The 21,486-nt window shown below is 40.4% G+C and overlaps 1 protein-coding gene and 1 long non-coding RNA gene across 2 annotated transcripts in view; one reads left to right on the top strand and one right to left on the bottom strand.

The window, feature by feature from the left end:
- The first annotated feature begins 14,622 nt into the window (after positions 1-14,622).
- On the top strand, positions 14,623-15,192 carry LOC124270002. The gene is made up of 2 exons (XR_006896648.1): positions 14,623-15,013; positions 15,070-15,192. It is a non-coding gene; the product is annotated as an uncharacterized LOC124270002 (long non-coding RNA).
- Positions 15,193-15,242: 50 nt separating this feature from the next.
- LOC124270001 (calmodulin-1-like) overlaps positions 15,243-21,486 on the bottom strand; it is a 28,533-nt gene continuing 22,289 nt past the window's right edge. The window contains exons 4-5 of the mRNA XM_046705026.1: positions 17,268-17,418; positions 15,243-15,612 (exon numbers count right to left, since the gene is read on the bottom strand). Of these exons, the coding sequence (XP_046560982.1) occupies positions 15,581-15,612; positions 17,268-17,418 (183 nt within the window). The 3' untranslated portion in view covers positions 15,243-15,580. The remainder of the gene's footprint in view (positions 15,613-17,267; positions 17,419-21,486) is intronic.

Here is a 21,486-nt window from a genome sequence, read left to right as displayed (position 1 = left end):
ATCATTGTAATTGTGTCTAACTATCTTTGCCCTTTCGTGATACCTGCGGATGTCGTATTTTATCGCCTGTTTACATCAAAGAGAGATTATCTCAAGCAGTCTCGCTCCAACGTCGATATGTCTGCTAGCGAATGGTCATCTACACGATGTGACATTTGTGCAAACTGAATATATTCAAGACCCCCTCCTGAAGCTATATATGGTTCTAAGGCAACACACTATACATGTTTGACCACACCGCCAGACAGACTGTCACCAGGAAACGTGTCAATGTTGGGATGTTGTTTAACGCCGCGCTCGACAATATTTCAGTGCATGCCAACGCACACACAAACACACACGCTCGCACACACGCCCGCCCACGCACGCACACACAGACACAAACCCAAACAAAAAACATTCCGATCGATTTAACATAAGGTCAGTCCTGATCCTGTGCAATACAATAGTTCTATCACGGGGTAGTCCGTGAAGGTCCGGGTTAGAATGAACCTTCAGTAACCCATGCTTGTCGTAAGAGGCGACTAACGGGATCGGGTGGTCAGGCTCGCTGGCTTGGTTGACACATGTCATCGGTTCCCAGTTGCGCAGATCGATGCTCATGCTCATGATCACTGGATTGTCTGGTCCAGACTCGATTTTCAAAAAATGTTTTATATAATTTTATTTCTTTTCACCGGTACATGTTTTACAGCAAATGGATAGTTCACAGTTCAATACACATAGTATCTTATCAAAATGGGTATGACAATTCAGTAGCTGACGGTTATGGCTTTTACAGGAGATGTATTGTTCAGGTAAATAGGCAATGACATATTGACCAGTACTTCGTGAATTTGGTGTAATCACAAGTTAAGGATGAGGTATATCTGTCTATATGATATGCATTGGTTATATCTCTTTAGATATATTGGAAATGTGGTGGTCGTTTAGAAAGTTTGCTTTTATAAATGTTGAATTTAGTTGTATTTATGATCAGATTTACAACATCATTTCGCTTTTCATAATAGCCAAACAGGATATGTTGTTTGGTAAAATCTAGTTTTATTCCTGTTTTCTCCTCGATCCAATCTTCTAGTTCTCTCCAGATATGGTTAACTTTTGTACATTCGTAAAAGAAGTGTGTTATTGATTCAATGTCAGTTTTGCATAAGTCACATTTGTTATTATTCGTATATTTCATTTTATATAGGAGTTCGTTTGTGGGTAGTATTCTGTAAATGATGTTGTGTTGAAACCATTGTAGTTTGCTGTTTGCATGTGTGCGGAAGGGTATATAATATAGAACAAACTTTATGGATAACAACTTCTTTTTATTCGTGAGTGCGACGTTTCGATACAGATTCTTGTACCGTTGTCAAGCATAGTTATGTATCGAAACGTCGCACTCACGAATAAAAAGAAGTTGTTATCCATAAAGTTTGTTCTATATTGTACTTCCCAACTTCTTAAATGCCACTCAAAGAGGGTATATAATGTATGGTTTTCCATTCTTGTTCTGTCTGGGTACATCTGAGATTGTTCTCCCATTTCCGAATGTGTTTTCTGGTCTTAATGTCGAACATGTTTGTGTTTAATGCGTCATAGAATATTCTGCAGCCTTTTTTCGTTTCACATACATCTTTGATAAAATATGGCAGAATTGGCGTCTGAAGTTTTGATTTGAGTTTAACGCGTTTACTTTTAACATAAGACTCAATTGATTTGATAATGCCATGATATTCAAGGAAGTTTGTTTTTATCTGATATTTCTTCTGAAGGGAAGAAAGGTTTCCGTCGTTATCAATTAACTCATTAATGTAGTGGATACCTTTGTCAGAGAAGTGTTTATAGAAGAAGGTGCTTCCTCCTATTCTAATGTTCTTATTGTGCCATACGATTTGGGAAAGGATATCATGTTCGTTTTTGGCATTATCACCTTTAAAGTTTAGGTATAACTCCCAGCATTTCAGGACATCCCTCCAGAAGGGATTTGTTCTGCGATTTGTTAGTTTACATGTGAGGTTATCTTCGTTATTTATGAGGTGGTCGAAAGATGATCGCGTGGTATTGAAAAGAAATAAATCAAGGGTTTTTGAATTGGGTCTTGAGTTCAATAGTCGCCTAATCCATGATATATTTTTTGAGAAGATATTATCTGCCTTATGTTTGGAGCTCGTAGTCCTCCTTCATCATATGGTTTTGTAATTATTTTTCTACTTATTTTATCGGGTTTATTTTCCATATAAAACTGAAGCGGAGTGATTCGATTTCTTTGATTAGTTTATCGTTAGGATCAGGAAGCGACGCGAACAGATGGTTGAGCTTTGGTAAGATTAAGCTTTTTAATAAGGTAATTCTTCCTAATGGAGTTAGATCACGTTGTAACCATAAATTCATAGACTCGATTATTTACAGACAGCCGCCATATAGCTCGAATATTGCGGCGTAAAACTAAACTCACTCACTCACTCTATCACGGGGTACGCTGTCGACGCCAAACCGGAAGCTGGTATGCAGCAACTTAAGTTTTCACGTAGATCACGAAAATATGAAAAGCATGATTTTAGCAAGTTTCCTTTGGCGCTTTCAATTAATATTTTAATCTAAATCGAACATGTATCATGTAGCGAAGAGTACGGAGCATTATCGTTGTAGTATTTACACACATCGCCTCAGTAAAGAGTTGCATATTTTAATAAGTTTACTTTATTTTTGATGCCATCAGAGCGACGAGTAAGAATCGTTCGGCTTTCAGTGTGAAACGAGCTTAATAATTCATACTGGCTTACTTTGTGTCAGCTTTGGCGTTTTCGTTTTAGTCTTTCAGGTGTAGTAATAGTTATATTTAGATCTGTGCGTCCTCAGACACACTACATGAAATCACTTTTACTTTTGATGTAGCTGCTTAAAGCTTAGGTACCGGTGTTAAATGGCACATATGACTGATTAATTGCCTCGACATTCATAGTTCAACAAGAATAATGTCCATTTGGAAACATGAAATAACTAAGTATAAGTGACATGCGATATCCACGTATAACGCCCGAGGAAGAAATCTGCCCAAACCATGCATGCATCAGTACTATAGAACTAGGGCTTGACTGTAAAACCTGAAGGCCTGTCCTACACCACCACAACAATCCGTGCTTGGTCAGCAGATATATGTCTTAGAGTGAGTGAGTGAGTATGATTTTACGCCGCGTTTAGCAATATTCCAGCAATATCACGGCGGGGGACACCAGAAATGGGCTTCACGCATTGTGCCCATGTGGGGATTCGAACCCGGGTCTTCGGCGTGACGAGCGGGCGCTTTAACCACCAGGCTACCCCACCGCCCCTATATGTCTTATAGATCACCATGATGCAATATATGAAACGCTTCTTTCTTCATATTCACACAGACTATTTGAGACAAGAGGAATTAATATTATGTAGATTCCCCAAAACTTGAATTGTTAAGAACCTCTTCGAGTGATTTAAAAACATTTGATTTTTCAACTTTGTATATGCCCCTTTCCCACGCGACACACGCCAGGAAACATCCCTTTTTCTTGAACAATGGGGTATTTGTTCCATACGTATAGCTGCATAGGTTCACGACAAATTGTCCAAAATGAAAGCATATGTCATCTGAAGTTTACTGAGACAAAAAAAAAGATATTTTATATGTTGGAAATCCTAATTGATAACACCGATTTTATATAAGGGTATGGTATTTATGACATCCCACTGTGGTATTAAGCATCCCACTGAGTACCATTTCTGCCCCCATCCCATCCATCCCCAACTCACCCCTTCTGTCTGAACTGTGTGCATATGAACCGGGATTTCTTCTAAAATCGGTTAAAATAGAACAATATAATTTGGCCAAGACGTGTAACCTCAGCTTGAAGGTTTTTGTTGATCTGATATCAGAGGTCAAAAAAGTCACTGATCTCCCCTCCTGAACTAGTTATAAGAGACCAATGAAGCTGACTCATCTGTTTCATAAAGAAATTCGAGTGACAGAAATGTCTACATGACAGTTTGACAAGAGGGATGACTTTGACTTTCAATACATTCTTTTAATATTAAACTCTTCCTTTATGTCGAGCAGAGACCATATACCGATATATATGTATATATCGGTATATGGTCTCTGTGTCGAGTAATACTTCGACAGGCACGGATTTTGGTGTCAGCATTTCACAACATTTGAGATACCACCGAGAAAGCTCTCTCTAAGAGCGTCATGCAGATCTCGTCCAAATGTTGTCCGAGTTAGGTTGAGACGTGAAGGAAATTTCAATATTTGCCGAATAAGTAACAAAAATAATATCGGATCCAATTCCTTACATTGAACTGTATCATAATTTCCCGCGGTTTATTGTCAGATTTGCCTTTCCGTGTGTTTGTATCGGACGCCATCGAGGGGTCAGGATACGCTGAACGTTTCGCGAACCTCTGATATCACCACTATTTGATAGTAACTCAAACAAATGTTTATACATATTGTCAGAATCGTCAGAGTGTTAATGGTTATGGAAATGTTGTGTCTTTTCTCGCCTTTTTTCAACAAGAGACTTAATCCAGGATTACTTGACACTACATTACGACGTGTGCTGCTATTTGCGACCAAAACACGAAACACGAACACGAACACTGAGAGAATACGTGGAATAACATCACCAACTAAAATGTCTTCAACAAGGACACATTTCATCAATATCCCTTCTGTGGAATCTGTTAAATCAATGTAACGTCTTATTCAAACTGCCCACACAGTATTTGTCCAACCATCTTTACCGTATATTCCATCAACTCAGTTTTTGTTTTGTTAAATATGTCAGGATAAATACGTTACACTGAGTTTATATATTGTGCAAATCTAAACATAACCTAATAAAGCTGAATTTGACAAAATAAAGAAGGCCAGTATGAATTAATAATCACGTGTTCACGCTGAAAAGCACCGAATTTACGACTGGTCGTTATAGCCCAGATGACATCAAAACATCTCAGATACCTCTTTGATTAAACAAGAGAAAAAACACACCATCAGAGGTAAAGGATATTTTAACATTTGTAGGATGTATTTTGGTCCTTTCTTCCATCATTGAAATTCATGTAACCCCTGAACATTTCACACATGCAATCAAAGGATGAAACTCCCGGCCTTGTCCGTACCCAACATCTTGACCATCAAACAATCGGTAGCCCTGCGCTGACAACTAGTTTCTTTAGTAAACAACACTGCATGGAGTATATGCTATCAAGTCTTAGCCTGTCCAGTGCAGCTGTTACCTAGCAACAATGGTGTAGAGCGCAAGCTGCAGGTCCCTACCCTCCGGTCGGCCATTTCGCTATATCACGAAGGTTATGCCGGGTTACGGAGGGAGGGAGAGCGAGGGGGCGAAACTATTTTCGGTTGACCTACATATCGCATGGGCAAGCGCCGCGGGCCATTCAGCGTTTGCGGGCTATCTGCGCCAGAACACAAAGACGTTGTTGTGCATAGCGCGAGCGTGAGTCAGGTGCACGCTGGTCAGAGGGAAGGGGTTGTAGGGAGGGGCGTGAGGGGGGATATTTTTAAATGTGGGTTTTATTCGCTGGGATGTAGTTGACCTGTCATAGGATACTTTGACAACCAGAACTAAATTTGTACGGACGAACGCTTTTCGGTATTCGCATATTTAACTGAAACTGACCCGCCTGAAATGAGGTCTGGTCAGGCCATTGTAACGGAAGGGGTGAGAGGTTGGTTGACCTATATAGTGTTATTGTTATAAACACATGGGTGCAATGTATATGCAAGGGAATGTCAAGATGCAAAATTTAACTTTATTCCTCAGAGTAAACAGTTCACTTTGTAAAGTTATCAACACATTTGAGGGACGAAAGAGTCAGAAAAATAACAGGATTTGTTTTCGATGAATCTCTCCAATGAGTGAAAAGTAAGTTTAACAAAATATCTCCGGTTTGTAAAATGTCACAAAATTACAATTTTTTATGTTCTGTGACTTCAACCTATGTCTCCTTCTCTCTTTCATTCCAATGTCCGAACCTCTATATTTTATCAATGTTAACTAGACCATAGCCAAAATATACATTTAAAAAGAAAATTTCTGTTGAAATATTGTCATGAATGTTTTGCATTTATTACCGTTCAGTGATTATATCCAAGATCAAGCTCTAATCAGATTCAGTTAGAACTCGGTAAGCACGAAGGCTATCTTACAACGTGTATTCTAGGTCACAGATGGCTAACTGCAATTTACAAAGCAACGTGTATATTTGACCTACGCACGAGGCAGCGAGCGAACACACCCATATCTTCCACATGCTGTGTGTATGTGTTAATCAATATGAGAGATAACGAATCACTGCCCTAAATACAACGTTAGTTTTGCATTTGATCACGTGTCTATGAGCTACGATCTGCGCCCGTACTTTAAAACTCTCGTATACGCGGTTCCGAATGACCAAACGTTTCTTTAAAAAACTGGTGCTGTGACACCAGATTGCCGAAAGGTCACCTCGAGACTGCATTTTGCCCTCGTGGGTCAGAGTCACGATAAACAAATGATAAGATTAAATGATGGCTGCGCTAGTGGGTATATTCTGTCGGAAGAAGTTAATACCGTATCCACACATTAATTTGCCATTTACGTCACGGTTTAAGTTTAAGAAATCCGTAGCATTGAAATTCACATATTTATGACAGTGCTAACCTGTGACTTCAGTGCACGTCTATCTAAAGGTAATATCTGTCGCAGGAAGATAGCACAATAAACGTAAAGGACAAGCATTTATAATTACTTATGTGTCAGTTAACACCTTGTCGGTGTTCAGAAAATATACCCCGGAACAAATATTTGTTTATTTCAATAAACACGAAGCAGGTGTTTTGTTTGAATGCAAGGAATTTAATTATACAAGTAGTAGTACTTATAACATAAATTGTCTTGCAAAATACCTATTTTTTGCAATGATAAAACGAAATAAATTTCTCTCAGTCTTTGTACCACAAATGTATAATTGTGCAGTTACCATGGTGTTGTACGGTGCTCTAATGATTTGATATTTCTGTACACCTGATGTATAATGGGCCAGTGGCCCCTTTACTGAATAAATCTCTCTCTCTGTCTCTCTCTGTCTCTCTCTCTCGCACAGGAGTAGTAATTTCTTCAGTTGGTAAAAATAGGTCTAAAATCGACTCACCACACTGTCAGTTAGGAGTCATTGCTAAACTTAAACATCTCCGTCGCGGCATGCTAATAAAGTATGCCTAGGAATGCAAATCCAAAAGAAAGAATGATTGTACGTACGCTTTGTTAAATTCTGAACGCGTGGCTTTACGTATTTACGACTCTGTCTCACAGTCCCCGAATCATACTATTTTTCCTACAGCCTAGCCCTTCCTGCAATGCTAAAGCCCTAAATGAAGCAAGTCTAGATTTCCTCAGGTTCAGGATCTCTGGTCTCCCTGGGGCTCCTTTTCAATTTAAATGGTTTTATTTGTTACAATCAAAATTATATATATTCAGAAACTAAGCGTTAGTCTACGTATTTACATTCGACCCGTGTTTGAGGCAAGTCTTTGAACTTAACCAAACGCGCCTTTTTATGCCGAATACTTAGTCTCCAGATCGAGTGATTTTTCCTCGTCATCGCTATTAGGCATCCTTATCCCGAATTCCTGTCGTGTAACTCGATTGTATAGTATTAGTATAATGCATTTAAAAGTCTAACTCTAAAATTCAAGTCATTGGATAGCAATGGATGACAGGATATATTTCAAAGACTGGACTCAAGAGATAAGGGAGAAAATATTTTTTTTAAATCCTTTTTTGATCCAGGAAGTCTGAGCAGGGGCTTGACGTATAAAGTATAGACACGTTATCACATCACTGCCACATAGCCTAGGGCGGTCAGACAGGCGTGGTGATGTCAAATAAGGAAATGGTTAGAGTGACAGTCCCATCCACAGTCATGAAGCAGCGCAGATGCCTTTTTCCGCATCCGCCTTTGTGGTTTCGTTGCACACCGACTGACCTGCACACTCCTTGCTGTGATTGATGTAAATAATTTCCGTAGAGGGGTTAACAGAATTACACATGTTTCGTTTATATTTTAACTGAGCAGTTTATATACGTTGATAGTGTGTGATGTTAGAGGATTTGAAATTTTTATGTGAAGAAAAGGCAATGAATTGCAAGGGTTGTAAGAGTTATGCCCCCTTAATGACCATCCGTCATTTGCAAAACCCCAAGCTTTTATCTGATAGAGCAACCATTGCACTCTCACATCGTCGTCAACTGTTTTATCCCAATGTAATTCTCAGTTCTTAAAATTAAGAAACTTGAGTTTAATCCTTGAAGGATTAAGTTAATATATTGTCAACATTACTTATTTCAAGGACAACCTGTGGGTTTAGTTGGTATAGGATTAAACACATTATCCTCACAGTGATGTATTTCATGGCATAAGACATTGTTAAACTGAAGACCTACACCTCTGACTTGATTTTCAGTTGAAAATATCTTAAGTTTGTGATTTATCCAATATTGAAATGTAAAGCTTGTTGTTTGTTTAGTGTTTAACGCCGCAATAGTTCAGCTGTATGACGGCGGACTGAAATGTAAAGGGGCGTGGTCAGTGCTTAAAGAATATTTTCTCATGACTATGTTTTCAAAATATCATTTCTTTTAAAACTTATAAAATTAAAGAAAATCTAATAGTACTTCTGATAGCTACCTTAGACATATTGTGTTTAAAAATAGGTGAACTTGCAGCATTTTAAACATGGCGGGGGTCACGTGATTCGGTTTCCACCAACTATAAACTCCATAATTGACTGAAATTTGCAATGTTAAATATTTTCCAATTGATTGGTTTCAACTTCTGTGAAATCTTATTGACCAACAACACTTAATACTCATAACCACATTTTGCGTTATTTCTGGTGTTTTGTGAAAGCTAAAAGCGGCGAACGTAAAATATTATCAATGTTTTGTTTATAAAAGTCCGTTTTCAAATATATACTCTGAAAAAAGGATACGCAAAAGTAGGAAATAGCTGAGAGAAGTTTGCTGACATATCACCCAGAATGAAAACCAAATATGAACTTCACGTCTGCATGCAATAACGCAACCACGTGGTGCGGGGCGGCCGCTATCTCCCATTCCTGAGAGCAGACTTCGTACACGTCCAGGCAGTGTAACAACACAAAGTTACAAAGATGAAATTCTTCGGCCACGCGTTCTTCCCATTACGCAACAAGCAAACTTCATTTTTCAGCATCACCTTAACCGGCAAGACTGACAGCGGACTTTTTGAGGAACCACATCCAAGTACTACCATGACCTTCATATGTCTCCGGATCCAATCCTCATCGAACATTTATGGGATTCTCTTTATGAATGTCTGTGATCACATCAGCAAGAGCTAAAGAACCCTCAACATTGAGTGGGTGAAGATTCCCAGGGCCAAAATACGTCATCTGATTGGTTCCATGCGGCGACAGGTGCTTGTAACGCCAAAAACCACCCTGGCAGCATACATTGTCCTGAAACCAACTTGGTGTGTTGACCTCGTCAGATCCCTTTCCTTTTATATAGTGCTAAGATCCCGCCGTCAGTGACAACGTATACCCTGATTCCTATATTTTGCGTTACAAGCCCCTGTGCATGTGGCGACGAGGCCAGGCAGTTCTGGACTCTCATGGGGGTTATACAAGATATTGAAAACAGATGACCTTCACCTTGACATTCAATTGTTTATGTGTGTCATGATGAACCTTGGTAATTTATGATGGTTTGTGACAGGTTTGGACAATCTATTATGAACTGTTTACTAAATATATCACACATTTAGGTAACATATGAAAACCACTTTACGTTTCTTCTTTTGCAGAGTACATTTTGCCCGATTCCCTAAATTAGTGCACCAATTAGAGCGTTCAACGATACGGGTGATCCAGTCGTCTAAGCTGCGCAATTTGCCAGAAACCTATGATAGTGGGTTGGAATCCCGGGTCGCGCGATAATGATTCCATGCTTGTCAGCATCAGTGAGTGAGTAAAGTTTTACACCGCTTTTAGCAATACTCCAGGAATATCACGGCAGAGGACACCAGAAATGGGCTTCACACATTATACCCATGTGGGGAATTGAACCCGGATCTTCAGCGTGACTAGCGAACGCTTAAACCACTAGGCTACCCTACCGCCCCTTGTCACCATCAGTGCCCCGCTCATGTATTTTATTAAGGAGGCTTGTCTCCCACATTAAGCTGAGACTGGTGAGATGTTTACAACATAAAACACAGTTCACAGCAACAAAACACAACATTATTAAAACACAAATCACTCACACACCCACTCTGTTCGCTAATGCATTTGACAAAGATGATCTTGAATGCTACCCGTTATATGTATCGCAACACCAATGTAGGCCTAGTGTTTTTGGGTTGCTTTATGGTAATATGTTAAAAATTGTCTAGAGCACGGATTACACTTATCTTTATGTTACAGCTCTTGTTACACTCACAATAGGCAATAGGAAGATGGCAATCCTAGCTGATTCCATTTAAAGTGAATGGAATTCGACCGTCGATCACTTTAAACAGAATCCAGTCGATGTCTTGCTCATGTTTCCGTGTAGTATGTTAGTTCCAGGACATTGGAGCTTTCAATAGGATGGTCCCTATTGATGGATGCTGTCACGCTAGCTAATCTAAGGCGGATATGCAGACAGGCATGCGGCGCACAACAAGCAACACATGGAAAAAACTAATTGATTCTTTCAACCACGCAGTTCGTTGTCACAAAACGTCGATAAAAGATTATTACATTTCATTTTGCGTCATTTTTTTGTATTACATCAATACCTTTTTAAAGAATAGTCTATAAAAATCACCTCTGAAATCCATTCTGGTTCCTGTGCAATTCGTATATACTGATAGGCAAAAGAAACTACACATCCTTTTTTGATGATTTGTATAAATGAACCAAACATGATATGGTTATTCGTTTGTACTCTTTTCAATATGGGTATCACACTAGTATCATAGACCTTGGTTTGCAGTGTTTTGATAACGTTCCTGATGTTTTAGTAAAATGCAAGTTCATGAATGACGATCATGATACATTGTTCCTGAATTCTTTTCATGCTGGGGCGGTGGGGTAGCCTAGTGGTTAAAGCGTTCGCTCGTCACGCCGAAGCATCGGGTTCGATTCCCTTCATGGGTACAATATATGAAGCCCATTTCTGGTGTCCCCGCCGTGATATTGCTGGAATGTTGCTAAAAGCGGCGTAAACTCACTCACTCACTTACTCTTTTCATGCAAGGGATAAATGCATTCAACGATTAACATTCATTTATGTCAAATTCTTTATTATGTGCTCCATTAAAAACAGACTCCGAAACGGGTCGTGTGATACGGCTGGTTAATTACGAATTACAGCGTTCACCCAGTAACCTCACCTGTGTACAGACGTTTAAGTAACGCATCTGCTGCGGTCAATTTTACCCTGTATGAAACCAGACGACGAGTTTTTGATGACGAGTCCACAATTGTGGGAAGTATGTGTGGCAGCTGAATGTGAAATATATGTGACGTAACGCGCGACAAATAATAGGCATATTTCTCTTTGTAAACAGTATCCTTACAAACTGATCTTAGCTCTTCCACTGACATACGTACCCATGAAGGTGAGGTGAGGTGAGGTGAGGTGAAATTAACGTCGTGCTTGAGAATATTTCGCTCATATGACGACGGGCATGCGTGTGTATGTGTATGTGCGTCTGCGTGTACTAGCCCAGACTTAAGCTGGTTTTATAGTGCTAGCCCACTGAGATACCATGCCGCAGTGAAGCATGAATACCCCACTCAGACACAGTATACTGACTCCGAGCCGACCAGTCCTTGTTGTACCCATTAATACCGAGCGCCAGGCAGGTACAAGTACCATATTTTAACAGGGATCGAACCCGCGACCTTCCACTCTACGGGCGGACGCTCTAACCACTACACCACGGAGGCGGTCACGTACCCAGGTTAGTATTGGTCTTAAGAGGTGACTAACGGGATCGGGTGGTCAGGCTAGCTGACCTGGTCGACACGTGTCATCGTATCCCATGTGCGTAGATCGATGCTCATACTGTTAATTGTCTGGTCCAGACTCGATTATTTACAGACCGCCGCCATATAGCTGGAATATTGCTGAGTGCGGCATTACACAACAAACATTGACGTACGTCTTGGTAAAAGTATAGGCGTTACGGCGGCCATCACTGCCTATGCAAGTCTAGAATATGTGGCCTGTCTGGATTGCCATAGTTTATGAAAACGAAAACACCTTGTGGAATCTATGGACGTTTTTGTAAAATATGTTCATTTCAGAAATAATATATATGTAAGTTTAAGTTTAAGACTTGCCGAAACATTGTAAACTTGCGATGGATTCATTTCACAGTATTTTTCTAGTCGACAGGTGTTCGTGTTACATATCGCTCGACGAGATTTGGTTTTAATCCGGTATCTGATTCACTACCGTATAAAACAAAAACCAACAGCACTGGTTTGATTCAACGAAATCGTCCAACTTTATGCAGATTAATATATGTTGATATAACGTTATATAAACACAGACACACAGATATATATAATGTGCATGTAACTGCATATTTAATATCAGAGCATTTATACAAAGACAAGTAATTTCAAAGAGATTTAAGAATATATCGTTACTAAAGCCTTTTCATATAACAGACAACCCTTCAGACTTGCAAAACATAGTAACACTAAGCTAAACTCGGATAGGAAACGGGTTGAATGTAATCCATTATCCAAAGAATACCAGCTTAAAGCTATATCTACCATTAACGTAACTGACATTTTTTGTCTCAAGCTATAGGAGCAAATAGTAAAATACAGTAAAATGTTTCTGAATGTCCAAGAATGAGGAAATTGTTCCGCTGAGATTGACAATATTGGCACGATGCCGTGTATTTGTAAATACAGTTAAACACTGTTGTCTCGAAGGCTGATGTGTCTCAAATTAAAATTTTGCCCCTTCGCATTCCTACTTTAGTTATCATTTTGCAGTTGTGTCGAAACTCGGATAATTCGAAGTATTTACGTAGGTTCTTCAACTTCGACACAACGGGGTTTGACTAGTATCGGAACGAAATCGGTAGTGTTGATTTTAATTTGTCTTTTCATTGCTATGTTCAAAGATTTGTTCTTTGGTATTTGACCCTGTTTGTCAGATTAGGTTGGTTATTAACGTAACTAAGGCCAAGCTTTGTGATACACAACGCCTATACGCACATACAAGACACAATGATGGTATTGTCAAGTGGCTGAAGAGAATATCAGTGCCCCATTAGCTGCAGAGATAACACATGCAGGGATAACTCGTGGTACAGCTTCATGGCTGTTGCTAGGACACCAAACACTTCCGAAGTTGTAGGTACAGGTGTCACCAAGATGGACCAGTACACAGAAAGATCTTTGCAAAAACACGATCGCAACGTTTACATGGACTTCTTGCAGTCTCTGTGTAAAGGTCGGTTCTTGGAAGAGGGCCCTGCGTGTGTCCCACCTTGACTAACGCTTAGTCTCTGAATATATGCATTTTTGATAGAACTAGCTAACTCAGTTTAAACTGAAAATGAGCCCCACTGCAAAGGAGGAACATCTAGACTTGCTTCATAAAGGGCTTTAGCATTGAGGAAAGGGATGGGCGGAAGGGAACATCATTTGGTTCAGGGACAGTGCGAGTTGTGTTTCACCCAACTATTTCCAGACTTTGATAGCACTCACCGAGGCTGGTAAGCTTGGTGGGTGTGACTCCAACCCTCTGTTCTAAAATAATTTAGGTGTGCATTTCGGTAAACTACATTTTCAATTTGGTACTAATTTACTAGATTAATACACAAGATTCAAGAATCTAAATAATCAGCAGTCAACCAAAACTGTTGTTTATACGGCCAAAGATTCACGTGTCTTGTAACGAATTCCGTTAAGAAGGATACAGTCCGAACAGACCGATTAGTTTTGCATGTGTTGCTGTTAGGCCTCACTGGAGTCAAACGTAGTACTGCGAGCTTGGTTCTATGTGATCATGTGCATTCAGAATTGCACCCTTAAACATAATGTGTACATCGTAGTCACGCTTTTCTGCATATATTGAAACGTATTGTAGGGTGAACTTCAGTTGAAAACTATTGGAGGGTGAACTTTAGTTGAAAACTATTGGAGGGCGAACGTCAGTTGAAAACTATTGGAGGGTGAACTTTAGTTGAAAACTATTGCAGGATGAACATCAGTTGAAAACTATTGGAGGGTGAACGTTAGTTTAAAACTATTGTAGGGTGAACATCAGTTGAAAACTATTGTAGGGTGAACTTTAGTTGAAAACTATTGTAGGGCGAACGTCAGTTGAAAACTATTGTAGAGTGAACTTTAGTTGAAAACTATTGGAGGGCGAACGTTAGTTGAAAATTATTGTAGGGTGAACATCAGTTGAAAACTATTGGGGTTGAACGTCAGTTGAAAACTGTTGGAGGGCGAACGTCAGTTGAAAACTATTGGAGGGTGAACGTCAGTTGAAAACTATTGGAGGTTGAACGACAGTTGAAAACTATTGGAGGGTGAACTTCAGTTGAAAACTGTTGGAGGGTGAACTTTAGTTGAAAACTATTGGAGGGTGAACTTTAGTTGAGAACTATTGGAGGGTGAACGTCAGTTTAAAACTATTGGAGGGTGAACGTCAGTTTAAAACTATTGTAGGGTGAACATCAGTTGAAAACTATTGTAGGGTGAACTTTAGTTGAAAATTATTGTAGGGTGAACATCAGTTGAAAACTATTGTAGGGTGAACTTTAGTTGAAAACTATTGTAGGGCGAACGTCAGTTAAAAACTATTGTAGGGTGAACTTTAGTTGAAAACTCTTGGAGGGCGAACGTCAGTTGAAAATTATTGGAGGGTGAACGTCAGTTGAAAACTATTGGAGGGTGAACATCAGTTGAAAACTATTGGAGGTTGAACGTCAGTTTAAAACTATTGTAGGGTGAACATCAGTTGAAAACAATTGTAGGGTGAACTTTAGTTGAAAACTATTGGAGAGCGAACGTCAGTTGAAAACTATTGGGGGTTGAACGTCAGTTGAAAACTATTGGAGGGCCAACGTCAGTTGAAAACTATTGGAGGGCGAACGTCAGTTGAAAGCTATTGGAGGGCTACCGTTCACACCATTGGAGACTTTCGTTGTGAATGCACTAGGCCAATCTCAATCTTTCATTTATCTGACTTTGTTTTAGGTAAACTGTCATCACGAAACATGCCCTGCGGTCTTGGTTCGTTCACAACGTCGTCACCGGCAATGGCAGAATATCACTTCTCTGCTTGGTTTCACGTTGTGTGCGTCATAAATATACATACAAAGTCAGCTATATACTGGGCGTGTTGACAGTATGGGATATAGGATCAGGATAATCTGTGAAGTCCGATTAGTAAGGACCGGACAGGAAGTCGGTGATAGCGGTGACTGCGCATGACAGCACATATATATGTATATATTAAAGGCACGTGACACATGGAGGGCGAGGTTATTGGTTCTCGATGATGTACTCGGAGAACTCTGAAAAATATAAATGAACATATTGAATATACATGGTGGTATGAACATACAGAACATATTTGGCTTGTGTTTCTCATGATATGAAAGAACACCAGTCACCGGTAGGTATGTTCAGTCTGTCACATTTCGAGGAGGCAGTGGTATAACTGGAATGTTGCTGAATGTTGCTGAGTGCGAGATTCGCAACTTACGAAAGGACCGACCAGCTCACGATCAACCCTAAGTACACGTTGCGCACATACTCTTATGATTCATGGGAATTCAGAAATGTTTTCATCGGTTCTATAAACAACTTTCCATAATATTATGATCTCCCACATCGAGGTCATCATTTATGCTTGTCCGATTTCATGGCGACGCTGAATGCTGCCAGTCCTAACGTTGCGAGACCAAACCAATATTTGCCAATATTGATACGCATTGATCTTGTTAACGAGTGCAGTGGGGCGTACATGTGAATGAATACAATATTAAGAGCTTAGAGCATTACTGCGCAGTAATACAGAGGCTCGAATTATACACTGGGAGGAATTAGGTGACAAACAGTTTAATAATAGCTGTGAAGTTGAAATATGGGCCTCATAAATTGGTTGAAATACCCTGGCAAGATCGGCATTTCCGTTTGTATGCATAAACAAAACGGCGAGTATTATTTCGTTGCCCCACATTAGGAAATCGTTTAATTGTGAATAAATTCTCTTTCACGGTTGTACCCTACATCAGCATGGATATTGAATATTTATAACTAATCAATTTTGGAAAACTGGCTCCTATACACGGGCCGCGGTTTACACCACAGGAAAACCCATATCTTCTGTGACGTCATATCTGGTATGTGATTGGTTGGATATAATAGCTTTATCAGTATCTTCTATGTTACCATTTAGAGGTTCTGAACATATATTGGTGATGTGGAATATAAGCGTGATTTTATAAAACAATAAAGGTTTCGAATCAGGGCCCCGATCCGGTCTAAGTAAACTTAGTCTCAGTATTAATCGTTACACTACTGTAACGAATACTACTGAGCATAAGTATACAGTGACTGGGCCGCGATCCATAAAACGTTCGAAGCGTTACGACATTCGCAAGCCTATGATAAGCTATAGAGTTACGACAGGTCGTAACGTTACGAGCGTTTTGTTGATCGGGACCATGAATTGTAATTAGTCACTAATAAGTGGGACTTGCAATGGTTTGAACACTGCGAAACAAAAATAAATCACTATTCAATGATTCCGGGGCCTAGAAACGTTCCAATTTCTAACTACTTGTCTCCGACTTATGACAGGATGAGGTGGTAATAGTTGTTATCTTGATTTGTTATCCCTACTGATGCAGTTAAACTCTTATTTTACCTGGTCACCACAGTTTGACTTGGTTTGTTATTTTACGCCGCACTCAGCAATATTCCAACTATATGGCGGCGGTCTGTAAATTATCGAGTCTGGACCATACAATCCAGTGATCTACATCATGAGCATCAATCTACGCAACTGGGATACGATGACGTGTATCAACCAAGCCAGCGAGCCTGACCACCCGATCCCGTTAGTCGCCTCTTACGACAAGCATGGGTTACTGAAAAACAATTCTAAACGGACCTTCACGGGTCGGTAGGGGTGAGGACATTGAGTACTGTCTAGGGTACGTACCTTTCAGGGAGAGGAAGCCGTCACCATCTTTGTCTGCGGTTCTGATGATGTCGTCTAATTCGGCATCCGTGAGCGGCCTCTCAGAAATGCTCTTCATTCCCTCTCGCAGCTCCCGTCGACAGATGAAGCCGTCCTTGTTTGTGTCGAAACACTGCACCACACACAGATAAAAAGTGTCAGCCAGGTATGACGAATCACGGGTCTTACATTCAGCGTCGAGCAGTTACACAGACAGACAAAACATTCAACCAGCTCCGGATGTATCGAAAACTAATTATATAATAGCCTTTACATTCAGCGTCGTCTCGAAACACCGAAACAAAACAGTCAGCCATCCCCGGTTGTATCGAACATTCAGGTCGTCTCGAAACACCGACTAACAATTCAACAATGTCCCTATTACTAGCCTGTCATTAAAGTGTGGTAGATTGTTACAGTAATATTTTCGCGAAGAATACATCTTCATAATCCGGTGTTCGAGACATCAAATAAACTTATTGATACTTTTGTTTGCATTCTTCCAACGTTCTAGTGAGTGAGTGAGTGAGTTTAATTTTACGCCGCACTCAGCAATATTCCAGCTATATGGCTGCGGTCTGTAAATAACCCTGTCTGGACCAGACAATCCAGTGATCAACAGCATGAGCATCGATCTACGCAATTGGGATACGATGACATGTGTCAACCAAGTCAGGAAGCCTGACCACCCGATCCCATATTAGTCGCCTCTTACGACAAGCATGTGCTACTGAAGATCAATTCTAACCCAGATCTTCACGGGTTCCAACGTTCTCGCATTGAGAGATGTTCGTTGGTCATAGTACATCGTCAGTGTTCTTGAAAACCTCGTGGGGATTTGGCATTTTGTAGCAGGTCTAAAGAAACGGATGTAGGTCGTAATCGGAGACTCCATGCATCCAGGGTCAGGTTTGCAGGTATCGTTATTGTGCCTCTTCGGGCGTTGCTCATGATATCAGTCACCGGTTTGTCTGGTCCAGACTAATATATTGCATGTCACATTCATATAGCCCGAATATTGTGGAAAGAGTCAAGTTTACTGTCAGGCGCGTAGCAAGCCAATTTTTTCGTGTAAGCCCGATAGGTTGCACAACTGTACATTTAGATAGTATTGAGAGCTTGCCCAACCTTTTTTAGCAATAATCATATGTAAGCCCAGGTTGTTTTTTTCCGTAATGGAAGCTACGCCCCTGACTTTCGCTTAAAGATCTTACTTTTCATAAAACTGAAAATGCAGTGCGCATGCTTCATATGGCAACACAGTAGACTATTGTTTATAACGAACACACTCGTAACGAACTGACGGATAACACGAACTGTGTTAGGCCCGGAAACTGGTTCTATATTACAGTCACAATGCTTATAACGAACTACGGTTATAACGAACTGACGGATAACACGAATTGTTTTAGGCTCGGCAACTGGTTCTATATTACAGTCACAATGCTTATAACGGACTACGGCTATAACGAACTGATGGATAACACGAACTGTTTTAGGCCCGGCAACTGGTTCTATATTACAGTCACAATGCTTAAAACGAAATACGGTTATAACGAACTGAACTACGCGTCCCCTTTGGTCCCTGATAACCGTAGTTTAATGTACTGGTTTGTGTATCGAGTATTGTTTAATCCTGATGAGTAGGTTGTCATGGATACGTTGTCAAAATAGCAAGCCGGAAAATGTCAAAGAATGGTAATGTTTCTCAACGGCACCCGAGGGCCATGTCGCAGATGAAGTCGCCCTGGCAAGACGTCGATGAGACGAGTGCAGTGTGCGGAATTTACGCTGGTCCTGTGGTTCCTGGCTAGTAAAAATTCATATAAATGATAAGTTTGCAGTGGTCCTGGTGGCCAGTGAATTTTGTATCTACGAATGTTATTTTGGATCAGTGAAATACAGACATGACCACTAATTATTGTCTACTCACCGGTCCTGTGGTCAAGGTGGAAATTTTGAAACGTTTCTTTCCCTGCGAGTGTAGTCTATTATACATGTCATCCTTATGTGGTCCATCCTCGATAATCTCCAGGGTATACGTTACGATCACTCTCCACTATATAATCTCCAGGGTATACGTTACGATCACTCTCCACCCCTAGATATAATCTCCAGGGTATACGTTACGATCACTCTCCACTATATAATCTCCAAGGTATGAGTTACGATCACTCTCCACTATATAGTGGAGAGTGATCGTAACGTATACCCTGGAGATTATCGAGGATGTATGTGGTCATACTTGTGCGAAATGAACTGAACCAACAGAAGTTACCACAGTTCTGGAAACCACCATGGACTTTGATACAGTTTACTAGGTTTTAGACAATATGACGTGGGCCAATGTCCGAAATAAAACACTGACCTTGCAACTACAGATATGATTGAATGTGGCTGCCAAGTCAAGAGCCATTGCTGTTACTCACAACTGTGAGAGCGAAACAAGACTTTCATTTAACATATGTTATATGTGGTATTACACTTTCTTAGTAAAGTACAGATTCTAGTACTTTTGTTGGGTTCAGTCCCATCCGGGATTCGAACCCACACCCTCAGAGTCAGGCACCTAATCGCCTGCACAAAAAGTCAGCCACCTAACCCGTTCAGCCACCGCGGGGATTCACCAAGACTTTCATTGTTTGATAAAGCTACCATAATTGCCTTACTTATTCTGGAGTATTTACATCAACAATCAAAAGTATATATTTGCCTATAGTTTATTATATTCATTATCATAAAATGCATTTATTCATGTTTAAAGCGAACTGGTTTAACGATGTCGCCAATAGCCTATTAACCAGAGTAACGCACCGCTGGGGTTCAGCGGAATGAGGAAACTTTGAAACTTTGGTCAACCTAAGTATGACTTAAATAAGTTAATATGTTGTAACACAGGGTTAACTGTGGTCATACCTTGGTGACCGGGGATTCACCAAAGTCGTCCAGCTTTGGAAGTCGAACGCGAATGTTGTCATGGCGATCGTTAACACAATCAGCTATCATTCTCTATGCGTTATCGATAAAGCTGTTTCCTGCATTTAGACGTCAGAACTACACACTAAACCTGATTATTATTCCAGGTCTGAATCGTTTAATATGACAATAAAATACAGAGCACGGGATGATGGAAACGATGATAAGTACTGAGGGTATATTGACCAAAGTTTGCCCCAGGTACCAAAGGTATGTACTAAACCGTTGTACTCCTCTCTCACTCTCACTCACTCTCTCTCACTCTCACTCACTCTCTCTCTCTAACTCTCTCTCTCTCTCTCTCTCTCTCTCTCTCTCTCTCACACACGTACGTTTTGTGCAGGTCGGCCAACAGAATGCAATATTTAAAATTTCTAATACACGGTGTCTCTCTCCCTCCACTCCCTCCCCTCTCTCTCTCTCTCTCTCTCACACACACACACACACACAGGTTTGTCTGGTCCAGACTAATATATTGCATGTCACATTCATATAGCCCGAATATTGTGGAAAGAGTCAAGTTTACTGTCAGGCGCGTAGCAAGCCAATTTTTCGTGTAAGCCCGATAGGTTGCACAACTGTACATTTAGATAGTATTGAGAGCTTGCCCAACCTTTTTTAGCAATAATATATGTAAGCCCAGGTTGTTTTTCCGTAATGGAAGCTACGCCCCTGACTTTCGCTAAAGATCTTACTTTTCATAAAACTGAAAATGCAGTGCGCATGCTTCATGGCAACACAGTAGACTATTGTTTATAACGAACACACTCGTAACGAACTGACGGATAACACGAACTGTGTTAGGCCCGGCAACTGGTTCTATATTACCGTCACAATGCTTATAACGAATGCGGTTATAACGAACTGACGGATAACACGAATTGTTTTAGGCTCGGCAACTGGTTCTATATTACAGTCACAATGCTTATAACGGACTACGGCTATAACGAACTGATGGATAACACGAACTGTTTTAGGCCCGGCAACTGGTTCTATATTACAGTCACAATGCTTAAAACGAAATACGGTTATAACGAACTGAACTACGCGTCCCCTTTGGTCCCTGATAACCGTAGTTTAATGTACTGGTTTGTGTATCGAGTATTGTTTAATCCTGATGAGTAGGTTGTCATGGATACGTTGTCAAAATAGCAAGCCGGAAAATGTCAAAGAATGGTAATGTTTCTCAACGGCACCCGAGGGCCATGTCGCAGATGAAGTCGCC

The sequence above is a fragment of the Haliotis rubra genome, unplaced genomic scaffold (genome assembly GCF_003918875.1).
Source record: "Haliotis rubra isolate DU_JTF1 unplaced genomic scaffold, ASM391887v1 Scf149, whole genome shotgun sequence".
In the NCBI taxonomy this organism is placed as follows: Eukaryota; Metazoa; Mollusca; class Gastropoda; order Lepetellida; family Haliotidae; genus Haliotis; species Haliotis rubra.
Note: the sequence above shows the minus strand (reverse complement) of the source record. Positions and strands in the feature narration are given on the sequence as shown.